At 40.6% G+C, this 22988-nt stretch overlaps 1 protein-coding gene and 1 long non-coding RNA gene across 7 annotated transcripts in view; one reads left to right on the top strand and one right to left on the bottom strand.

Moving 5' to 3' along the window:
- The window catches only part of AIG1 (androgen induced 1), a 123548-nt gene that overhangs the window by 21661 nt on the left and 78899 nt on the right, over nucleotides 1-22988 (top strand). For 3 of the 5 annotated variants that reach the window (XM_040552010.1, XM_040552009.1, XM_040552012.1), the window contains exon 2: nucleotides 15290-15445. The exons of 1 other annotated variant lie outside the window; for it this stretch is intronic. In XM_040552010.1, coding sequence (XP_040407944.1) covers nucleotides 15290-15445 — 156 coding nt within the window. Of the gene's footprint in view, nucleotides 1-8824; nucleotides 9635-15289; nucleotides 15446-22988 lie in introns of those variants that run through there. One more of the 5 variants, XM_040552011.1, reaches the window with a different exon arrangement.
- Nucleotides 1789-12488, bottom strand: LOC121067462. 2 transcript variants are annotated; one of them, XR_005818300.1, is made up of 5 exons: nucleotides 12338-12488; nucleotides 10693-10780; nucleotides 9340-9445; nucleotides 5607-5854; nucleotides 1789-5242 (listed from the first exon to the last, which is right to left on the bottom strand). It is a non-coding gene; the product is annotated as an uncharacterized LOC121067462 (long non-coding RNA). The 2 variants fall into 2 exon arrangements; XR_005818299.1 differs by lacking the exon at nucleotides 1789-5242 and having other exon boundaries at nucleotides 5264-5854.

Genomic DNA, 22988 nt, shown 5'->3' on the forward strand with positions numbered 1-22988 from the left:
GGTGAAAAGAAACAATAAGTCTGGTTTTACATACTACAGAAAACATTTCATTTGTTGAGTATGTCAGATTTAAATACACAATGTGTTGTGATATGCTTTTCTTTGCATGTGCAACACTATTAAAGTTCATTTATTTAGTTAAAACAGTTCAAACTTTTGGTTGGAATAGTTTTCATATATTCCAGTTTCTATCCAAATTCATCCTGTCACCAGTCCTGATAATTATCTATTAGAGATAAAATAAATGCACCAGTTTATTCCCCCCATTCTTAGTGTAATAATAATAAAAAAAGGAATATAGCAAAAAAAGGCTTTCATTTCTTTAGAGAAGAGTTTGCCATTCTATTGGTTTCGGCCCTTGCAAGTCAGGTTATGTTCCAAAATACGAGAGTCCTTTTTTCTGTCTGTGGTTGACAGGAGGTTGCACTCAATGTGACTGTTCTGTGGTGCTTATGTGGCAACAGTGCCTCATGCCCTATTTCTCTGAGGTGCTCTTCAGCAGGGTCTTCATCGAAGAAATGGTAAGTTGTGCAGAATGTAGCATTCTGCTTCCCAAGTATGTCTTGGCACAAAGAAATTACCTTTTGTTTTTCTTTGGTCCAGCTACAGTAGCTTTTCCTGTCTTTTTTCCCAGCTGACTTTAAAGTGCTGGTTTGAATTAGTAAGCAGTAAATGGCTTTGGATTTGCCTACTTTGCTGTTTTTTTGCTCCTCATGTGCTATTATACAAACACTGAAGTTAACATGTACTATTCCTGCCTTGTTATGAAATGGTCACTGATAGGGATCTTCTCAGTTTTGAATCTTACTCCTGGCTTTGATCTGAATAAATTTTTTGACCTGCAAGGAAAATCTCTTTTATAGAGTTTTATGAAAGGTTACTATTAAGAAGAATTAAGAAGGTAGAAGCACACTGTATAGTTTCTGAGGACTGAACCAGATTTTATTAAGTGTACTCAAAAATCAGTTGGTCTCTGCTTTATGGTTTTCTTTTGTTTTTAAAAAAATCTCTAGGCGAGAGTCTCTCTCATGCTCTCTCCATCTTCAGTCTGAAAACCTGGGAAATATAAACTGGGGGGAAAAAAAAAAGTGTGAGAAGAATGTTTGTGGAGAGACATTTATAATGCCATGGTAATGCTGTGATATACAAATTGATTAATTTTTCTTTGACCCAATATGGAAATCATGATATGATGGTTTACCTGTTAGCATACATGATTGGTAAACACAAGGTTAAAATATGTGGCTTTTCTTTATGCTGTTGATTTTTTTGTCCTTGCTTTTCAAATTGACTATGTATTGATGTGCTCACCTTATCTTTGCATTCATACAAACGTTGTAAATATAGAGATGAAATTCATGAAGCTTGTAGTTTTATAGTAATGATAATCCTATGATATTGTTGTACTATATCATATTTTGCTTTTAAATATATGTTTTGTCAACATCCATAGCTGGATAAAAGCTCCATCTTTAAAAGAAATCTTTTTCTGGGGCAACAGAATGTGCTTGCACTTCATTCAGTGCGTGTGCAGGTTAGTGATCAGACAATCAGATGTCAGGCATTTTATAAATCAAAGCAGTATTTAATTTATATTTTCCTCCAAAAGATCAGCTAGTACAATCTTATATAAAAGCAAGCTGTGATATTTTAACTTGGAGTCAATGTGTATTTTTCTGGGTTATTGTTTTATTTCAGCGTTCTCCTCTCAAAAGGGGATGTTTTCCTATCTATATTAGATTTGTTGTATTTGTTGTAGATTTTCTTGCAGGTTTTTTATAGGTTTATTAACCCATATTAACCCCCATAAATGCCATTAGTTTTCTAACTAATGGAAGCAGATACAAGCAATGCCTTCACTGAGGTAAATAAAATTTCATGGGCCTCATAAAAACAGTTACTGTGCTGTAGCTGTTACTACAGTTAAGTACTTTGTTCTTTGAAATGTAATACTAATCTTGATCCCACTGTGGATGCACATGGGCTCCCTACATACATGAGGAAAGCAATTTCTCAGACAACCCGTGGAGTAAGTTAACACCTTCACTTCTCTGAGCACACGTCAGTGTGGATACCACAAGAGACCACCGCTGAGCGTTATCCTGTTAGAATGAAGGTCATAGCTGCATTTTCTGGTAGAGTATTGCTCTTCCTAAGTTGGCATCAGATCTAGTAACTGGTGCAGTTTACCAACAGAATGATTAACAAATACAATTTGGATGATCCATATAGTCATTTCACAGTTAACTGTTGTCACAACTTTTAAAGTAGATAGAAGACATTGCTTGAACTATGATGGAGTGGACCTTTGAAGTCAAAAGGCTAGGCACCCAGCCAGTTTGTAATTCAGTGAGACACAATACATTATCTATTTTGACAGTCTTCATGGTTAAGTAGTCTGGCTCTTGTAATACCTAACTATGTTTATAAATAGAAGTGAAGAAGTCAAAGGGTCCAGTCTTGACAGCAGACTCATACAGAGCTTTGGACGTGGCCAGAGCTCACCCCTGCCTCCTCCCTTCAGTGGGGTGGGAAGAAGAAGGTGAATTGAGTCAAGCGGAACTTGAAGACACCTCTGGTATGTGTGTTGCTTGAGGTTTCATACCTTAAGAATACCTTAAGAAATGTGATACATCTGAGTTCTACAGTGAGGCCTGCAGAGAATATTGTTTTTCTGACCAAGAGTTTTTCCCCTAGGCAGAGTATTTTAAAATCAAGATTGTAGACTGAGCATTCATAGAGAGCTATGCTAATAGAGTGTTTCTGTCCAGTTTGCATGTTGTGTAGAGAAGGATGGGACAGAAGGAAGTAGTCCCGATTTCTGGTTTCTGTTTCTTGTTCCAGATGAAGTTAAGGCATTTTAGCAAATAGGTTTTCCACATGGAATGTAGGTGAAGGACTGGGACCTCAGTATAAGCCTCCAAAGATATCTGTGGGCTCTCACACTGGCATAGTTCAGAAGGAAGGGGGAACATCCTGGTCTCTGACATGGTCACTAATATATGCCTTCTTGAATTTAGAATATTTATTTAGGCTCGTTTGGGGTTGAAATGGGTGTAGAAGGTGCATTCCCTAACAAGTACTATACTTACTTTCAGCGTTGCATTAAAGTCGATACTAATAATTTGTCTTTTCCTTCCCCCATATGTTACAGAAAGCAATCCCTAGACATAATGGCTGACTCTTTACACACCTAACACCTTTTTGAGCTTCAAGCTGTGAATACCAGTCTCACACAAGTAACTGACTGAAGTCACTTTAGTGCTGCATGCATGTACCTTGTAGGAGGGATTCTGGACATGTTCCTTTCCTTACCAGTTATATCCAGTTATTTTTTTCTAAAATATCTCTCCCCTTTATGGTCTGCTTTTTGGAAATTGAATTTTGTGTGCACAACTTAGGTTTGTGAATTCCACTTCAGGAGCCAGGTGTCAAAGCACCCTGTTCAGTGTCACACCTAAACCTCCTTGTGGATACAGGCCTAGCCCATGCCACATTTTCCTGAACACAGGAGGAAGAGTCCCACATGGTTGTCCTCAGGCAGCGTCCAGGTGGGACTCATCTCAGCTCTGTGTTGAGCACTTGGCCTTGCTGTCATGGCAGGAGGGCTGAGGGGTTCAGGTCCCTGCTCAGGCTGTGTACTGTGAAATTTGTAACAAGTCTCGGAGCCAGGATTCCTGGCTGATTAAAAGCAAGAGGATGAGCGTGACCTAGTCTGGCTGTTAGTCTCAGGACAGGCATGCCAAGGGAGCAGGTCAGGAGCTCTGATCAGAGACTCTGGTGTGAAGTTTCTTGTTGCATGTTTACAGACGGCCTGAAGGGAAGTGCCTGTTCCTACCAGTGGAGCGTCTGTGTCTGGTGCTGTAGTGGATTATGGCCAGATTATAAATAAATGGGTATTGCCCACAAACCACCAATGCTTATGAACATTATCTGTGTAACCAGCAATTTTGTGTTGTGAGGAGTGGGGCAGGATACTGGAATGCAGTTATTTGGTAGGTATTTTGGGAAAGGAGCATGTATTCTGCAAGCCAGAATTATAGCTACCTTACACAATATCCGACTGTGGCATCAGATACACTTCCTTGGACAAATGCCCTTACACTCTGGGGTAATATTTCAAGCCTCATGTGATTTCATTGTGGACATCTTGTGTGGTGGTGGGCTCTCGTTTTCATAGAGATCCTTCTGGTCCATGTTACACAAACACTGGTGTACGTGTTAGCTAAAGGATCTGGTGTGGATCAGCCGCATGAGGTAATGCTCTTGTGTAAATGTTGTCACTGTTGTGACAGTGTGGCCATGTGGTGATAGGAGGCTCCGTTGTGAGTGTGCTCGTAACAGCGTTTTCAGCTGGTTCAGATCAGACTCCCCAAAGCACTGGCTGGTGAATTCTTAAAATCCAGCTGGCCTGTGCTCCCATGCCACCGCTCTGGTGCACACATGGTGAGTTTCTGTCAACTCAGCCGTGTGCAGGAACTGCCCCGTCCAGTGATGAACATACCCGAACACACGAGTAGTGCCTGCCAGGCCACCAGCTCCTTCACGTGTGTGGGGCAGGAGCTCCCCGTGTTGCTCCCAGGGCTGCCGGGATCTCCCTGCCACCCCAGCCCCTGTCACACCCTCACTTATCTGGCTGACACGAAGCTGGACTGGGGCTGCCCGGGGACCTTCATCGATCCCTCTGACTCTGGTGGGGTCGGGGCGGGCTCCTGCACTCCCGCAGCCTTCAGTCCATTATCTCCTCTCACAGAAACTGTCTGGGGAGTTCCCGGGACTGCCCAGGGAGTTCCTCTGGTGAGTCAGCACTCTTGGCATGTGCACGGCCGGCCCTTATCCCCAGCTGCCTTGCGACTGCAGCTGGAGCGGTAATTCAGAGGACACCACACCTACTTGCTGCGCGGAGTCATTGGTCTTGGAGTACTGAGAGGTTTAGCAGAGGATACGTGATGCCTGTGCGTTTCCTGATGTGATCTGCCCGGCTGACCTGTGGGCCATGTCCCTTGATAGGCATGGATGGTGTGAGCATGTGTCGTGATAGGCACGGAGGTTTGAGCTGTTCCTGCCTTCACAGGCTTGTAAGGCAAGATAGGGCTCCAGGCCATTTCGTTTTCAGGACCTTCCTCTGAAGACAGTGTGAAGGACACAGATGGGATGGCCGTGCTTCTCCTACCCAGCACTCCGACCTGTGGGGATGCAGGGAAGCAAGGTGTGCAACACGCTGATCTTGCAGCTCCTCAGACTTACTCACATGGAGCAGAACAAGTGAAGGAAAAAAAAAAAAAAAGATTTTTTTAAGTGCTAATGTTGCTCAAAATCACTGGTATTATGAACTAAAGAGTAAGAACAGTGAAGGTGGGAATGGTGTAATGGACAAGCTCTCCAGAGCTGTCATATTTCAGAACATGCTAACTCGTTGGTTGGCACAAGATCAGCTAGTCAGGATTAGAGTATCTAACCATTAGAAAACTTTGAAAGATTCACTAAAGCAAAAAAAAGGTCTTTGGAAGTTATGATTAATATGAGGTGCATAAGAAGAAAAGTATTTGTATTTACACTAGCAGTTGTGTGGCTGTATTTGGGGGGACAGAAACAGTCCACACTACCTCTCTGAGAAAGCCAGGAGTGTTTCCTTCATTCGCAGTTGAAATAGCTCTCACTGTAAGGAGCGCAGCTGCAAGGAAAAGAGCACGATCTAATGACAGGGAGCTGCCTGGAGGTCAGGGCTCGGCAGTTCACTTCCCAGCTCCCCTGCTGACTCCCTGCGTGACCTTGAGCAGCGCGCTGCCCCGTGCCTCACTTTCACCAATGGACAGTCGGGAAACAAATCCTCTGTTTCCTTTGAGATTTATTTCTGTGAAAGACAATGTACACAGGGAAGTAGTATTATTCAGGGTTGAAATGCCACACACCTAGTGAACACTCAACCTCCCTCGTATTATTTAATTTAAATACAGTTAGCTTATGTCAGGGTTTTTCCCATGTTTTCATTAGAGATACGAGATAATGAAGACCTTTTTTTTCCCCTGAAATGCAACTCTTTATAACTTATAATGCCTTTTTTGGAATGTTTTGTAAAGAATAGTCTTGTCTATGAGGACAGTACAACATGTTAGATCAGTTTTCATTTAATCATGTGTTTCATGATTAATGTACAAGATTATGTTCGCTGTTTTTTTTTTCTTTTTTTTTTTTTTAAAGTGGAGCTTGAATAACAGCATCCTTTGCTGTGGTCTAATTACAAAACATCCTTGTTTTAGTAATAACTTTATTTATGAACATACTTTACGTGTCCCTCATAAGTTATCTTTCAGCTGCTGCAGCAGTGAGCCAAAGAAGAAAAGTTGCTTTAAGCAAAAGTTGAAGGTTACCCCAACTGGAGACTTGAGCTATTTTTCACAATGTGGGTTTGCAACTTACCTAGATTGTGCATTGTTGGTAGGCTGGTTGTACGAAGAGGTGGCATAATGTTTCCTTCCCCTGCCTTCCCTGGAGAGAGGGAGAACTGCCCGACTGAGACAGTATCACTTAATATTCTACCTTGCTGGACTGGTGTGAGGAGTCATTCATTATTGCTTTTACAGTGCTCAGAAAACAGAAGGATTAAAACCTTTTATTTCCTGCAGACGTGGTAGGGCAGCACTGTGGCTGCTGTGTCTCAGAAAATTGTAATCCTTTTCCATTTGCATTTCCAGCTCTGTAACCAAGTTGCTGAGATATATCAGTCATTGCCTTTTCTAGATTCAGCAATTTAGAAAGCAGCTGTTACCTTATTCATTAAAAAGGGAAGAAATAAAAAGCAAAGGCAGTGACTCTCATGTTAAAGAGCTTCTATTTATTTTTTTTTTTTCAAATTTGGTCTGCCAAAATTGCTTCCCTCTAGTGGCTTTCACATAGTATTTCTAAACATGAAAATGTTGGTGCAATGCAGAAGTTTCTGAAGTTTTAAGCAAGACATTTCTTTGAGGAAATCTGTATTTAATAAAATTTAATTTCTTTTGGGGGTAATTAACCTGCAAAGCTCTAGGGACTTTCCAGCCATCAGAAACCCTATCCTAAAGCTCAGTTTAGCACAGACAGCTGCAGAACAAGTCTTAGCTTCTTAGCTAGCTATCCCAAACATTGTCTAGAGAGCTGCCATTCCTGCTGGTTGAGTGCAAGGCCACTGCTACAGAGACCGTACCAATCATGCTGAAATGTGTAAAACTAGCATTTAAGCCAAAATAATGACATAACCTTCTGAGCAGTGTATAATCCTAATAGGATTAAGCTTCAGCAAAGAGAAACATAAAAGATATAACCTAATAAAATCATAATCTATTCTGAATAAACTGTATTATACATGTTTGCTGAATGGATTATATAAGTTTAATGAAATTATAGTGTCTTATAAGCAGGATACAATAAGTAGTAATGGCAGCTTTTCTATACACAATGCAAGAGAGTAAGAAAGAAAATGGGGATTATTAGAAAATGAGTTTAGTCAAAACAATTTAAAATCAAAAGGATAAAGATAAAAATAGAATAATAATTTCTTAAATGCTGCAACAATGAACTTAGTGCTTCTTTGAGTGTATTAGTTAAGATCAAAATAAGATATTCAGGGATCTATAACTCAGAAGCATCCAGAAAAATGCCTGTAGTTTTTAGAGGAAGAAGGAAGACTTGGGTGGACATGAGGTTAGAGAGGAATGACACAGCTAAAAAACTGCAGAAGATTTGAGAAAATTTAACACTCTCTGAGCATCTGGTCAAATTTTTGTTGATACCTCTTTCTGTGTTTGTCCATTTCATCTCTTCATCTCATAGTGGTAGTGGATTCCACGCTGTTAACACTTCTGAGCCAGATGGCATATAGTCTCTCATGCTGAGATCATGCTGGAAATGTCATCTATGCAACGCAGCTGAGATATAGTCGTACTTCAAAATAAGTTTCTCAATTGTCGTCCACTTGGGCAACTTTGTTGTTGTTGTTGGGAGCATTTTACCCATGTGAAACACAAAATGAAATATGCTTTTTTTTGCCTTTAAACATTAAAGCATTTCCAAATATTTTGATACTTTACGAAATTTCCATTTAGTCTGTTGTAGTAATTATAAATGTTCTTATAGAAATTCTGACAGTATTAAGGAGGCTACTTGTAAAACTACATTAGCACAACCACATTAGCTCTGTGAGAACTGTGTGGCATGTGTTTGAGAACCATTACAAGATGGGCAAGAATCATGTTAAGACAGAATGGTCTGAGACTTAACCTCTCCAGTAAGCGTAGCACAGTAAGGTGTTGGTGTTTTTCTGGGTAAAGTCGTGGAATGATGGAGAGAGAAAGGAAGAGGTGCATGCAATAGGGTTATATTATACAGTAGATTGTTTTATTTCATTTGCTGGCAGTTGTGAATTCTAATAGAGTCTGAAAGGCAATGCTATAAAAATTATATTTTAGGCACCCACATCTGTTTTAGATTTCTGATTTCTTATTTAAGTTGCTGTAGTTTCCAGAAAAAAAAGTCGCTTTCTGTCTGTCCAGATAAAAACACATCTTGTGTTCCAACAGGCAGAATTTTGCAGTACTTCTCTGCTTTTGGAAATACAAGGTCTCTCTTTAACTTACACAGCTGTGTCCCCTTCCCACAGTTCCGCTGTAGGTACTTAAATAATTGGGCTCAAATGATTTAGTACCTATAAAAACTAGACCCAGGAGACAAATAGATTTATTTTCCATGCATAATAATTGCACGGTGGACTTTATTCTTTTCTGTATCTGTAAAATCTCATTGGTTTAAAACCCTGTCCTTCCTTGGTTACATTTGGACAGTCCTGGTGGGCTTCAGAGGAAAAGGCTACAGGAGGTTATGTAGAAAGTAAAGGATATTTAAAACAGTCCCCAAACATATATCGTATGGTAAGGGATTAGGCATGTTTTATAAGCTCTGGTTCATGTCATATGACTAAATCATGAAAATGAAGTTACATTTCCTAGTAAGGGCTTGGCTTCATGTGTGACATCCTGGTTACAGGAACCTACCCCCCACCAAAGGCTGTAAAGGGAGACGTGAGTCATTGTTGTGGATGAGGATTATGCTAGATATTTATAAGGCTGTCCGTCAGTGTGAAATATGTGCACTTACCAAATTTCTAATGGCTCCTCTGATAGAAATAAGTGTAATGTTTTACTGGTGAAGTTTAAGTTCTAATTTGTGTAAGTGAAAGAGAAGGAAGAAAAACATATTTCAAGATGCTTAACCATGAAACAACTTAGAGCAAAGTAGTTGCATTTAGTCTTCTTTTGCATTTAGTCTTCTTTTGGCTTACTCTGATTTTGTTCCCTTGCCCCTTACCTTTTTGCCTGTACATTGTGTATTTGGTTTCTCAGGCCGCTGGCTTGTGATGCACAGGGGATGCGTTCCTTGTCTGTGTTGCATTGGGCTATGACATCGTTGAAATCTGCTCTGACAAACAAAACAGCCGTGGCACTGCAGTCAGTGTGGAAGAAGATTGCTCCCAAACTGATACGAGGGCTGAACCTTCTAGGGTGATGCTGCTCTTCTACCTCTGGCCTTTAAAATACGAGTCTTCTTCCCCATTCCTTGCAAAGGAGTAATGATTCTGTGTAACACACAATGCTTCTTCAAGGTATTTGCACTTCAATTTACTTAATTGTAAACTTAGTAATTAGACATACTACACTGGTGTGTATTTTAATACCTCAAATGCTGTTGCTTCTTGCTTTTATGACTTTATTTCTGTCTTTCATTTGTCTGTAAGCATGAAGAGTTGTCCTTTTCTTACCTAAAGCCAGTGGCTTCTCTGGTACAAAGATTTAACACTTGATTACATATTGTCCAGCTTCTGCTTGCCGTTCAAACTAACAAAGGTACAGAGAGGAGAGGAGGAATGTCAAGAGTGAAAGCCATGTGCCTGTGAGCACCAGTGGAGTGGCAGCAGACGAGAATCGGTAGCTTCATGCAGTCAAGAGTAGTAACAGATTAATAAATAGCTACAGTCCATGGCTTTGTTCTGTAAACACAGTACGTTTTCTATCAAAAATACCTTGTTGCTATTGCCTTACCTGGAGTAGCTCATTGTATTGCAACTTCAGCTCATTGAGCTGCTTTTACAGGCTGCAGGATGTCCGCATGTGTTACAGGATGCAGGATATCCACAGGTGCCTGGGTATGGTCTAACACACTGCAGTCGAAACTAAGCATGGTCCCAAAACAGAGTCCAGTCAGGGCAGAGAGATAAAAATCTGACTTAAATTATTTCAGTTTCTTACAACACAGTCATCCTAATTGCTGAATCATATTACGCATTTTCATATTGAATAATAATATAGAGGCTGGAGGAAGGAAAGCAAAAGTGGCACAAGGCGATGAGGAGTGGTAACATACTTTGGAGCTGTAAATCATATTCAATTTATTCAAAAAGGAAGTCAGACCATGTTCTGAAAACACAGATTGGAAAATTTGAACATTACTTAATTTTCCATCCTTTTTTGTTATTTCTTGCTAATTTTTTGAGTGTTACTTGCATGTTTTATTCTGGCAGCCCTGCCTATTTGCCAGCCTGCTCATGTGCCTTATTTCATAGAGGGGTGCATGAAACACCTTGTAAATGCTGGCAATCTTTAAAAATGATATGTTGGAGGACAGTGAATTCTCCATTGTCAAAGAATATAGAGCAAAACGTACCTGTGAATAAGGCTGTGGTGGTACTTCCACAGCCTTTTCTAGTTCTCCTGCTCTGAGCTCTAAGGAATGCTTCTCATTGTGAAGCAGCCTGAAAGAAGAACAATCCACAGGCAATGAAATCCTAGATTCAGTGAATTTAGTAGGAGTTTTTCTGCCTTGCTAAGGACGGTGACAGAATTTTTGCTGACCTCGGTTGTGCAGAGATTTATATATCTGCACTGTGGGGCTCCACGGCATGAGACAGAAGAGAAGCTGCATGGACTGAAGAAAGGTTTATGAGGAAATATATTTTCGGTCATTCAACCCGAAAGGCTGCGTCTAAGAAGTCAGGGGGAATGTGGGGGGGGTTGTTGGCTGCTATCTTTCAGCGAGCATCTTGTGGAAGACAGCTGTACTGAAGCAAACCGTTATTATCTTGTAGGAGACAGACACGTACAATTAGCTTACTTGATCCTAATCATTCATAAGGTGCAATAAAAAATGAAATATTTTTTCTGATACATAATCTGAACAGATCTCACTGTTTGAGAAGCTTTCTTGGTTGCTTGGTTTCATCTTCTATTCATAGCTGTTTTCTCCTGCAGCATTTTAACAAGTTTTGTCTCTCCTCAGAGTTCTGTGTTACTAAAATACCTGTAGATGGCTGTTTGCATTACTTGCCATTACATAACAAAGCTTAAAGGTACTGTAGTATCAAGCACAGTAGCATTTGCCCCTCTAGGCTTCAGTGGAAAAAATGGGGTCAGCAGGAAGTTAGTATTTTTTACCCTTGTCAATGATTTGCTTGTTTTTCCATACTCTGCTTACAAGTTTCTGCCTCTTTATCACTGTTACATGGTGTAAGGAAGGTGTGGCTGTTTCCTGTCATGTTGCATTTGTCATTTTTTAATCACTGTTTTCCTTCAAACTCTAGTTAGAGGCAAAAATTGGAATATATTTGCTCTGAAGCACTCCTTATTACTTACATTTCCAAGAAAAAAAATCACTTATTTGCTTAACATTTGAGGCTGCTTCTTGTATAGATTCACCACCTGCAGATTCTCAAAAGAAGGTCCTTGTTTTGAAAATGCGATCCTAAATCTGAGGTAAGGTCAGGGTGCTTTGGAGCATATGGCTACAGGGGAGTTTCTTCTCCCTCGCTATGAACTTTTTACATCTGTTATGCAACATTCACACTGAGGAGTATGGACTTTGGAAATTTGTTTTATACGATAAACTGCCATTAGCTGCACAGAATCATAGGATCATTAAGGTTGGAAAAGACCTCCAAGATCACCTGGTCCAACCATCACCCTACCACCAATATCACCCACTAAACCATGTCCCTAAGCACCAGGTCCAGCCTTTCCTTAAACACCCCCAGGGACGGTGACTCCACCACCTCCCTGGGCAACCTGTCCCAATGCCTGACCACTCTTTCTGACAAGAAATGTCTCCTCATTTCCAACCTAAACCTTCCCTGGTGCAACTTGAGGCCATTCCCTCTAGTCCTGTCACTGTTATCTCTGGGAAGAAGCCAACTCCCAGCTCCCCACACCTTCCTTTCAGGTAGTTGTAGAGAGCAATGAGGTCTCCCCTGAGCCTTCTGTGAGCATCCTCTGCTCTCCCTATGCCAGACCCCCAAAGGATGTAAATTGTTACTAACTGTGGCTGTTCAGTTTATGCTGTTGAGATTCAGGCAGCTCTGGCTGTCCTTAGGCTAATCCTGAATGTTGATAGTTGTCAGATGAATTTTCTTGCACATTCTAGAAAGGAAAGAAAGTATTGTGATGCTTGTACACATGCTATTTGTATGAATAGGCTGGAAATGTTGCTCCCTGAACACTGTAGGATTTTTTCACTGGCTCTGAATGTTCAGCAATTCTCAATAAATATGTAATTTTCTCTTTCCTATATGTATTTTTATTTTTTAGTCTTTTTGTAGAATGGTTTCTTTCATAGCTACTTGCTGAAGACTTCGGGTACTGTCTTTCCCTTTAGGAATTTTCAGTTATTCCCTATGATATCATTGTATTTTCCCTTGAAACGGTGTGTTCGTAAGAGGATAATGGGGAGAGAAGCTGTTCGGTTTATGATTGATTAGTGGATGTACGATTCCAATTCCCTTGGAAAGTGGGTGTGTGATTGTTTGAGTCTGTGTTACTTTGGAGAGAGACCATTTCAGGGAATCATAGTTAGAGCTGCAAACAATCTATTAGTCACTCGTTCAAGCCCTGCCAGCGTAATATTGTTCCCTGCAGTACATTATTGAATGTTTTGTCCAATATCAGTTTGAATGACTCAAGCAATGAGGCTTCCACCATTTCCTCTGAGAAACTATTTCATGGTCTGGTAGAACTCCCTGTTAGGAAATATTTCCTGGTACTCAGCCTAAACTTCTTTACACCCAGATTGATCCCATTACCTTTAGGTATACTTTTTTTTTTTCAGTCCCGTCTTGAATCTCTTTCCTTCTTTGGCATTCACACTCTTGAGCGAATAGTGTAGATGGTATCATATCTCCTCTTAAGTCAAGCAAATACATAATTAGTGCTTCTATTCCTTCTCTCCAAATAGGCCATCTGTCTGGTGGAAAACAGGGCTGAGGATGGGAAGATTTTTTTTTTCTACTAAGTGCTTCTTTCAAATAAATAACATGAAAAAATGCATAAGGACTTTGTGCGATTATGTAGCTCCAAGGAGCCCCTACTTTGATTTAAAATGTTTTTCAGGAGTTACATAGAAAACATTAACTTTTCCAAAGTCATTTCAAGTTATACCTTTTTCTAGCTGAATACTCAGGTCCAACATTAGTAGTCTGTCACATTTCATGGCTTCAGGGAATGTTTTGCAATGTTGCTGGTCTATGCTCTGTGCTATTTATCAAGCAAATTATACGGAGCTACAGCAGGGAGAGGGGAGGGCAATGGAAGCAGAATTGCAAGCAGCTCCTTTATTATGTTGATGACAGAATATTCAGGGGCCATTTGAACGTCTGTCGTTCACAGCTTTACAGCCAGAATTTATAAGTATTTGGGTTATATGAGAATTGTTGAGGAAGGGAATGTACTTTAAGCCATCCAACCATTTCGCTTCTCTGGATTTCTTTCTAGTAGTCAACATCTCTTCGGTATTTCCTTCCTTCCTCCCTCCTTCTTTCCTCCCCTATTCCGAATTAGTGTTCTCTATCCTGAGGAGTTTTCTTACAGTACTTGTATTATAGTTCAAATTCTGCAAAGATACGTGCACTTAATAAATTGTATCTTGCAAAATCTAGGGATGTGCTATTCTTATTTCTTACAGACGGCCTGCTTTTTAGTATGAGGCTTGCAGTCAGGCAAACGCTTAGATTTACAATTAGACTTTTACACTAGTACTCCAGGCTTGTTTTGGAAAAAACATCTAGTATGTATTTTAAGTGTATGTGTATGGTTTTTGATGAATCACTGTGCAGTTTGGGAACCAAGCCCGTGTTTTGTTAATTTCTTACCTGAGATTACCCGATGCATGTGGGTTTGTGACCTGGGCTTCAAGCTCTGAGAGTAAACAAACTCTGTGCACTTTTTCTGAACTGTACTAAAAAGGATGAGCAAGTTGATACGTCCTCAGGCAAGAGCATTCCTGAGCTAACTTACTACAATTTTACTAAGCTAATTAAGGAAGAAAAACACAGTATCAAGCTAAGACCAAGTCAAGTTTGAACCAAATCGGTGAGTTCAGATGATTAAACTAACAATTTAATACAAGAGATAATCTCACAGTGTTGCACACACAAACACACAAAAAAGAGGACAGGCAAATGGCAGACTGCCATCACGAAGTGAGAGCCTGGCTGACTCCTGCAGCTTGGTTGTTGTGTCGCTGGTGACCCGAGCTGCAGTGACGGATCCGCCGGCGCCTGTGGTGCGTGCCGAGTCTCTCAGGAGGCCTCAGGCACGTTCTTCGCTCCTGGGCAGGGGGGGTCTCCAGGTTTGGCTCCTGGCACATGAGGAAGAACCGCTCATCTTTTTTATTTCCTTTGTTTTTACAGGCAGCGTTTCTCGCTTTTTCCACTGCTGAGATGAAGGCTTTGGGGCCTAGCTTTATGGGGCGAAGCAGGGGTGATCGTTGTAGTTCAGCCCCCAGGCAGGTGGCACCTGGCTGACGCATGGGTGGGCTTACCACCAGCAAAACAGTCCTTCCATTTGCACAGCTTCCCCCAGAAACATGAAAAGCAAGCAGGGTCTTCCAGCTGAGGTAATGGACATGAAACCTACCAACAGCAAAATCAGGTTTCTTTTAATTTTACTAACTGCCTACTTAGTGTATTTTCCCTGCACTGGCATCCTGGTCAGAGTGTTTATTTCAGTGTGCTCAGAATGTGAACCTTCTGGACAAACAATTGGAAAACTGGTTTAGGTGAATACTGTACTTACCCAGATAACTGCCAGCCTGGAAGCACAAGGGACCTTTATGTTTAACGTGAACAAATTCTACTCATCTTGAAGTAACTGAGGTAATTCCCCACTCCCTGACACTGTTCTGAGGTGCTATTCCTCACCTGTGCCTGCATCTGCCTCTGCTCTCTGCCAAAACCTGGTGTTTCCACTGCTCAAGATGTGTTCCCGTTTCTATGCAGGTTATCCAGGCTGTCTTCTTTGGGATCTGCGTGTTGACCGACCTTTCCAGTCTTCTCACTAAAGGAAATGACAGTCAAGAACAAGAAAGGCAGCTGAAAAAACTCATTTCCCTCCGCGACTGGATGATGGCTGTTCTGGCTTTCCCCATCGGAGTGGTAAGTGTGGTGTTAATCTGTGCACATCTTCACAGGCTGGGTGAGTGGTGGTGTTTGCTGGTTGTCTTTTGCCTGAAAGGCTTTTACATCTCTTCACATGAGACTACAGAGAAAGAGAAACATGGTAGAGGTGATTTTACTACTCTGTATTTATCACAGGTGTAAGAGAATGCTGATGTTGCTGAAATTATTTTTGGTTCATTAAAAAATGTACTTTACTATAGGAAGTAGATTGTAGAAGTGATTTCAAATGTGAATTCTACTGGTGGGTTCTTAAGAATCAGTCTGGGCTTCTTCTGCACCTTGTGTCATCATCAGTTGGAAAGAAAGTGCTGACTGACATGTTTTACACCATAACGACCTGACTGGAGCTCCCAGGCTGTGTGCAGTTCTGTCATGGAGAAGAAGGGAAGCTAAAATCCAGGTTGATCCTTGTTAATCCCATGGGGGATTTGGAGCTGACAGAAGAAATGGGGTAGGAAAAAAGGAGTTAGTCGGTAACGTAAAAAAAGGCACACAGAAGATATGGAATAATATGGTTTTAGATGTCTTTTTCAAAGGAAAACTATTCTTTGGATTGGATTCTGTTCCACTGGGACACTGCACTTCTCTTTCAGAGGCAAAAGGCGCTCAATGTCTTGAGGTGTTTCATACCACACACTGAAAAAGTCTGAAAATCCAGAATTTTATGTTTTTACGTGGGAGTGTGTCTGTCTCAGATTAGTTCTAAGTTTAGGCTACATTAAAAGAATGGAGAACCTTTCATTAAAGTACTGCTTTTAGTATAATTTGGATTGAAACTTGATTTCTGATTTTTAATTTCGATGTAGAGTAGTTCAAAATACATTCACTTTTTTCATTGTAGAACTACTAGAAAACTGCCTCAAAGTTTGTACCGTTTCAATAAAGCTGAACACTCATTTTCAATTAACAGCACTTAACCCGATTTATCAATATATCATTTATAATTTGTTATATTCAGAGATGCTTCATTACATGTGATTCTCAGTAATGTGAGATTTCACAATATATGAAGAAATAAAGAATGCTTTTGCAAGAAGTTAGAAAATGCAAAGCGTATCTGAAACACTGTGAAGGTGTTTCCTGCATAAATACCCCTTTGGTAGCCTTCACTTACTGTACTTGCTGGCCTACCTCTTGGGAACTGCCACAGTTCATGTTGGGGTAGCAAACTGCAGTTCTCCAGCCATGATAGAGGAATTAGTATCAAATAATACATTTTAAAAAATCTCTGAATAAGCAGGCTTGCAAATAGGTATTTTATGTGTGCAGAGATATATATGTTACATGTATATTTTGAGGGAGTTTGGGAATTATGAAGTAGTAGTGATTGTGATCAGCAGCAGCTCATTTTCCTACCATGTTAATACTAGAAGTGAAGAAAGAGAACAATATAACATTATGTGTCTTTATTTAAAGAGTTTAAGTGCCTTTTTCAATATACAAGTGTAAGCATCAAAACAATCTACAAGGATTCTCTCCTGCCTCTGTTTTAGCACTGTTCTGATGTCGGTGTACTTTTCCACCCTTGCAGTGTTTCTGACCTTGAAACTTTCAAGATCTTGGAGAATATTAGCTTTGTTTTGGCTTGGCAATTCTGAGAGCAATTTTCGGCTGCATGTTTTGTGGGTTTCTTTCATGCAGTGTTTTGCTTGCCACTAGTAAGCAAGGAATCACCACTAGTCATCCCCTGCTCTAAATGTACTGTTGCAAAATTTACACAGTTCCCAAGGGACATTTTGCATACCTGGAGCTAGCTTGCTTCTCAGTGGTTTCATGCAGAAACAACTTCTTACACACACACACACAAACACACACACACAAAAAATATAGAAAATAATCTAGAAAATAAAGGAATGGCCACGCTCCTTGAACAGATGCTCTTAATTCCTAAAGGTAATGTTTCAGTGGGGAGGTGGAACAATTGTTTACCACATATTCTTTCAATTTACTACTAATGAAGAAAGCCTAAAAAGGTTGTTTTTATTGTTGCTTCTTCTCCTGGCTACTGAGAGACAAACAGAGCTTCAGAAGGTAACAATGGCCTCATTGCCCTGCCTCAGGCTTACATGTCTAACATGTAAGACACACCAAGGCAGCTCCTTCCCAAAACCTTACCCTCTCTGACAGCCATCACTGCACTGCAGCTACCATGTGCCCAAGCACTAGGCAGTGCCTGTGGGACAGCAGACCCGCCACAGGCTGGCACCGCTTTTCTTTAATGTGGTTATGAGTAGGAAGGGTTTGCCTGAAAGGAGCAAATGTCTAATGCTGGTTTTGTTCTTTAAAGACCTATTTATGTGCAAGAAAATACCCAGTGAAATTCTGATATGCCAGGGGTGCTTGTTTAGGAAGAAGTTATTAAAAAACAGAGTGTCTGCAGGAAAAAAGTTAAAGTTCCCTTATTTCCCATATTCTCTTAACAGCTTCTTCACTCCAAAAAAATAAAAAAAAGAACAATGTAAGTTCAAATGCAGATTTTTTATTTTTTTTTTTGAGTCTCACCCACGTAGCTCTCCGTGGAGCTTCTCAGTGCTTTCCAGTAGCGGCATGAGGGAATATTCACACAGAAAAATTGAACAGATGTGAATAAAATCCTTGTTGGGTTTCTAATGTAACAGTACAGTGGCCATGCTTAAATACTTGTCAGTTACTTTAACATCTAAATTATTCTTATTGCTCAGTGTTTTACACAGGGCATATTTAGGGAATAATGCAAATACTAGGGGAACATTTTAAAGCCCACTAACTGTAGTTTCTCAAGAGCTATTCAACACATTTTTTTCTTTATTTCCTGCTTACTGAAGCCCTTGAGACGACTTGCTCTGAAATATAGATGAGAAAAGGGGTTTCCACTCCCAAGTCAAACAATGATGTGTGAAAAAAACACGTAACAAACTACAGCATTTCATTTTTAGTACTTCCTTTAAAAGTGTAACATGTAAACCACCTGGGAAGTCTGACCACCAACCTCCTCCCACCTTCCAAAGGAAGGGAAAGAACGAGCCCAAGGGCAAACAAACTCCTTGGGTGGCTTTGCAACAAATCAAATCTTGCAAAATCTTTGCAGCAAATCAAATTTCTCCAGTGTTGTGCTATGCATTGCGTATCTCCAGGGGCTCTGATAAAACTGAGAGTTGCCAACCTGCTATTAGGTTTAGGAGCATCAAGCAATAAACATGAACCTCTTTGAAGGACCTAATGACTACTGTGTACCTATTGTTCTTCTTTTTAGTGTAGCTTTTAAGAGAATGAAATCAGAAATCAACAAACCAATTTTCTGTGCAGTAAAGTGTTATTCCATATGAAGTCGCTGGGCAACACTTCCTGGCCCTTTTTAAGGTTCCTATAAGGCTGGGATGCTATTCAAATGCCTAAGAGATCAGGAAGCATCCACCAAAAAAAAAAGTTTGCAGTAGGCCTATTTTAGAAGTCTACTACCAATTCTTGCCTATTCTGGGTGCGCTTACCACCCCTTTATCATTCTGAAGGAGATTTGTGTTGGGAATAGTTTACACTACTAAAGAAATGTAAGGCAAGCGTACAAGTCAAAGCCTATACCAGTGTTTTAAACTATCCCTACTCTTTTCTATTTGTTTGACAAAATCATGGAGTTTCCAAGTTTCTTTTGCTACTTAGTGTTTTGTGTAAACTGTATATGGCTTTATCAGTGGTTATTGTGACTCATTTGTACCATACAAGAAGAGAAAGAGATAGAATGGGCATTTCTAGGTGTTTAAGACTATGTCTAATAGAAATAGAACGAAGAAAGAAAATGGATATTGTTACATATTAGAAGAGCAATTGCTGTCTAGAAAATCACAGACTGTACACTATTATGTAGTTTTAATAGCTCAGTTTGGGCCTGAGTCTAAACTGGCAAGAATGATCTCATTTGCATAAATTATACTTTTATGCTTTTAAAAAGCTGTGATGCTAAAGACAGAAAGCCAGGCATGCTTCCGTATCTCTGGTTTCTCTGTGGTATTTTAAGAAGGCGCTAGTGCAGTCAAAAGGAAAGCTGATCACCCTTCTTCTGTTGACAATTAATAACGCTGATTAGAGATCTTATCCCAAGGAAAGATGTGTAGGCATTTGCTGCAGTCCTCTACTTACCTTGTTATTTTACTGGACTACAAAACACTTTTATTTCTGTAACTGATTCTGCCATGCCAAAATCTTTCTATTCCAGATTCTGCCCTCATTGGTGGTGAAATAGCAACTGGTGAGGGAAGCATGAGCAAGCAGTACAGCTGACTGCTGAACTCTCTTTTCCAAGGAGAGCCCTCCCTGGTTTTCAGTTCACACTCTTTGTGATTTCTTTCATTGGCCCTTTTGCAATTCAGTTGGTGTGATTCTGTGCTAGCGCTAGATCCCACATAAAGCCAGTAGTACCATGCCAGTTTGCACTTATGGCAGTCTGCTTTTAATAACAATTCACTTCTATATGTAATGCCTTTAACCCTCAACGATACTCCCAAGTGATATATTTATACTTGCACTTAACCACAGCTGTCTTGGGAGACAGCCAGAAAACTTACCTTTAACTGCACAACGTGTACTTAGATGTAATTTTGTCAAGGTCAGAGTTGTTTTTTTTCACTTTGTCGTGAAGCCATCCAGGAAATGAGTGAACCTAACTGCAGCCCAGCCAAAACCAAAAATACATAGTGCAGGAAAATAAAGATCCACTGGGTTCATTCTTGTTTTGCATAACATTTCTTGGTTGGGCTCATCTAAAACAGCAAATTATGCAATTCGTTTCATTGGCTTCCCCCTCTTAGTTCCTTTTTTGCTTCCATTCACAGTATTTTGATAAAGCTTCTTGTTTTCCTTTTTGACTCACCAACCATTTCCCAGCTTGTCCTCTAAAATTGCTCCTGTGGCAGTGCCACATGTTCTCATGTCCTTTTCTGAAGCTTCAGAGACAGAAGAAAAAAGCTTAAGGAGAATCTCCTTAAATGGGAAAAAAGAGTTTTGTCTTCAGACTTGTTTTTTGTTTCCGCTGGTGTGTATTTATTTGGTGGTACTCTAGATGTCTGTAGCTACTCCATATTTTCAAACAATTTCCAAGGTTTGTTTGCAAATTTGAGGTTCCCTTTGGTCTGTAATGACCCTAGACAGGAAAGTAGCAAAAGAGGGACTCTTCTGTTTTTTTATGGTGCTTAACCTTATATTGTTTAACCAAGTCATCAGTGTCTTCAGAAGGTTGGCAGTCTTAGGATACTTCTATGCAAAGAAGTGTAAAAGCAATTCCTGGTGTCCGTTTTCTTCCTCGAATTCCAGACCTCGAGTTTGTGTGAAGAGGTGGTGGAAGAGTGACATTTGTGCCATTTTGGCTCGGGAACAAAGGAAAATAAAAGTACTGGACTCCCAGAAATAATCATTATGTGCTGCCTCTGAGCAGCCTGTTCAGCTTGGCTTTTGAGGGCAGTACCATGACTCTGGCCCTAACAGTAATGAACCGTGCCACAAGGAAGATGGGATTATAAGCGTAAAAGATGCAATTCTGAGCCTTACATAGGCAGCGTAAAGAAGCAGCTCCTTGCAGTGGCCTTGCAGTTCATGGCTGTGTGTGACCTTGGCAAAGCCCAGCTCAGGTAACGTTTTACCAGTAGCACAGTGTAGGAATAGTAGAGGTGGTTCTGAAGTACCAGAGCAAGAACTGCTTATTAATCAAAGAACAAATTCAGAAGCAGCCAAAGGATCTAAATAGGAAGTCCTCATAATAACTTTTTTTATCCAAGTTGTTTATTTTTATAGTTCATTTTAGTTCAACAGTTCATTTGTAGGATTCATTTTATCCAAACGAACGAATTGTAAAGAAAGGCAAGGTGAACCATCCAGACACTGGGAGGGATCTTCCCCAGGGCGCTGTGTTGTCTCGTGTCTGGTCATCCTCTGGGACAGGCTGGTTCTATAACACTCTGGGTTTTGCGCACTTCCTTTACCTTATGTCTACCTTGCGATAGTGCTTCGCTAAGCAGCGTTTGCCGTCTGTACCTCCAGATGGCTGCAACCAGCTAGGCTGATCTCGTTCCATCCATTGGCTGACTTTGGTAAAGGGACAGATGGCGCATCCCCTCTTTTCCTATCTTTACCTCCATGGCAAAGTCAATTGTTTTATGCTGCTCCACACAGAAATCGTAGATCAAAACATGCCAGCTATGTTGTGTTCAGCACAATGAGGTTCAACGTAGTTCTGGGTGATTGTCCTTGCTGTAAGACTTCTTTGGAAAAAAGCATTATCTAATCTTGTTCTTCGTGTGCCTGAATCTCCGTGAGGTTTTATGTCCCAGTTGGTCTTAGCAGGTTCTCAGAGACCCACTGCAATAATGCATGACTTCTAGGAAGCCTATAGAGAAGAGGATACTTTGCTTCCATTTTCCCCGCTGTTCAGCTATTCCTATCTTGGCACTCATGTGTCAGCAGGTGTGTATAGAGCTGGGCTGTGCCAATGCCAGAAGAGAGACTTCTTGTGGGGTACTTTACACTTGCAATATTTTTCGGGCTGTCCATCATACCCTATTTTTTTTCCTGGCCTCAGCGTACTAGTCAAATGGTCTCCGAGCTTATTCCGAGCAGGCACCGATAGCTGTCGTAACAGACGGGCGAGTGTGCTGGAAACCAAGAAACTATGTACTGTATGCACGCCGAGGGAACAGCGTACTGCTTCGGATCATTCACATAGCTGTCTGACCGAGGCGTGTGTTCCCGAGGCTAGAACAAGGTGCCACCGATAAACTGTAACCTCGGTTTTAGCTTTACAGACTCAGAAGCATATGAAACAACTTATACCTACGCTATCACACATACTCATAATTTGCTGACCTCGCTGTGCTCACCCCATGTTTCTTGCACTTTCTCTCATCTTTTCCTCCAAGATTAGTCCTAATCCATCTAAGTAAGATCACGGGCCAAATCGGTTCAGATGTATATGAGTACTTCCTTGCTGATTTCAGTGAAAGTCATATCTGTTGTCTCAAACTTGAAACTCAGACATGTTGCTACAGCGTAGAGATCCCCTCAAAATTGTCATTGAAAAGCTCCTGGCCTAGATACCATTTTTTACTGCTGTAAGCAATAAGAGCTCAAATTCAAGGTAAAAAAAAGCAATTGCGTTTTAATTAGAAGGCTACAGACTGTTCTTTCCCCAGCTAAGGTAAGCTAAAACTATTATTTCTGTAATTTTCTGTGGTTTTATATTGTCTTTGCTTTTCAGACATCAGATTATCTTTAATGAATTAGTGACAATTTGGCAAATGTTGAGCCTAGCACAAACTTTATCTGAGCCATCTGTCCTGCCCTCAGTTTAGAGAAAATAATGGTCTTTCTTTGGGCTCCAAGTAAATAGTCTCTGACAAGAGCTAGGGCAAATTTTGTACTGACAAGCGAGGGGAATACTGGAACTCTTCTCTGTGCATCCCAGTCCGTGAATTGTGTGCAGACTGGCTGAAGTGTTAATGTTTTTTTTTAATAATGCTATTTTGATGGCTGACATTAAAAAGTGCTAAGATGAGTT

Source organism: Cygnus olor, chromosome 3 (genome assembly GCF_009769625.2).
Source record: "Cygnus olor isolate bCygOlo1 chromosome 3, bCygOlo1.pri.v2, whole genome shotgun sequence".
Taxonomy (NCBI): domain Eukaryota; kingdom Metazoa; phylum Chordata; class Aves; order Anseriformes; family Anatidae; genus Cygnus; species Cygnus olor.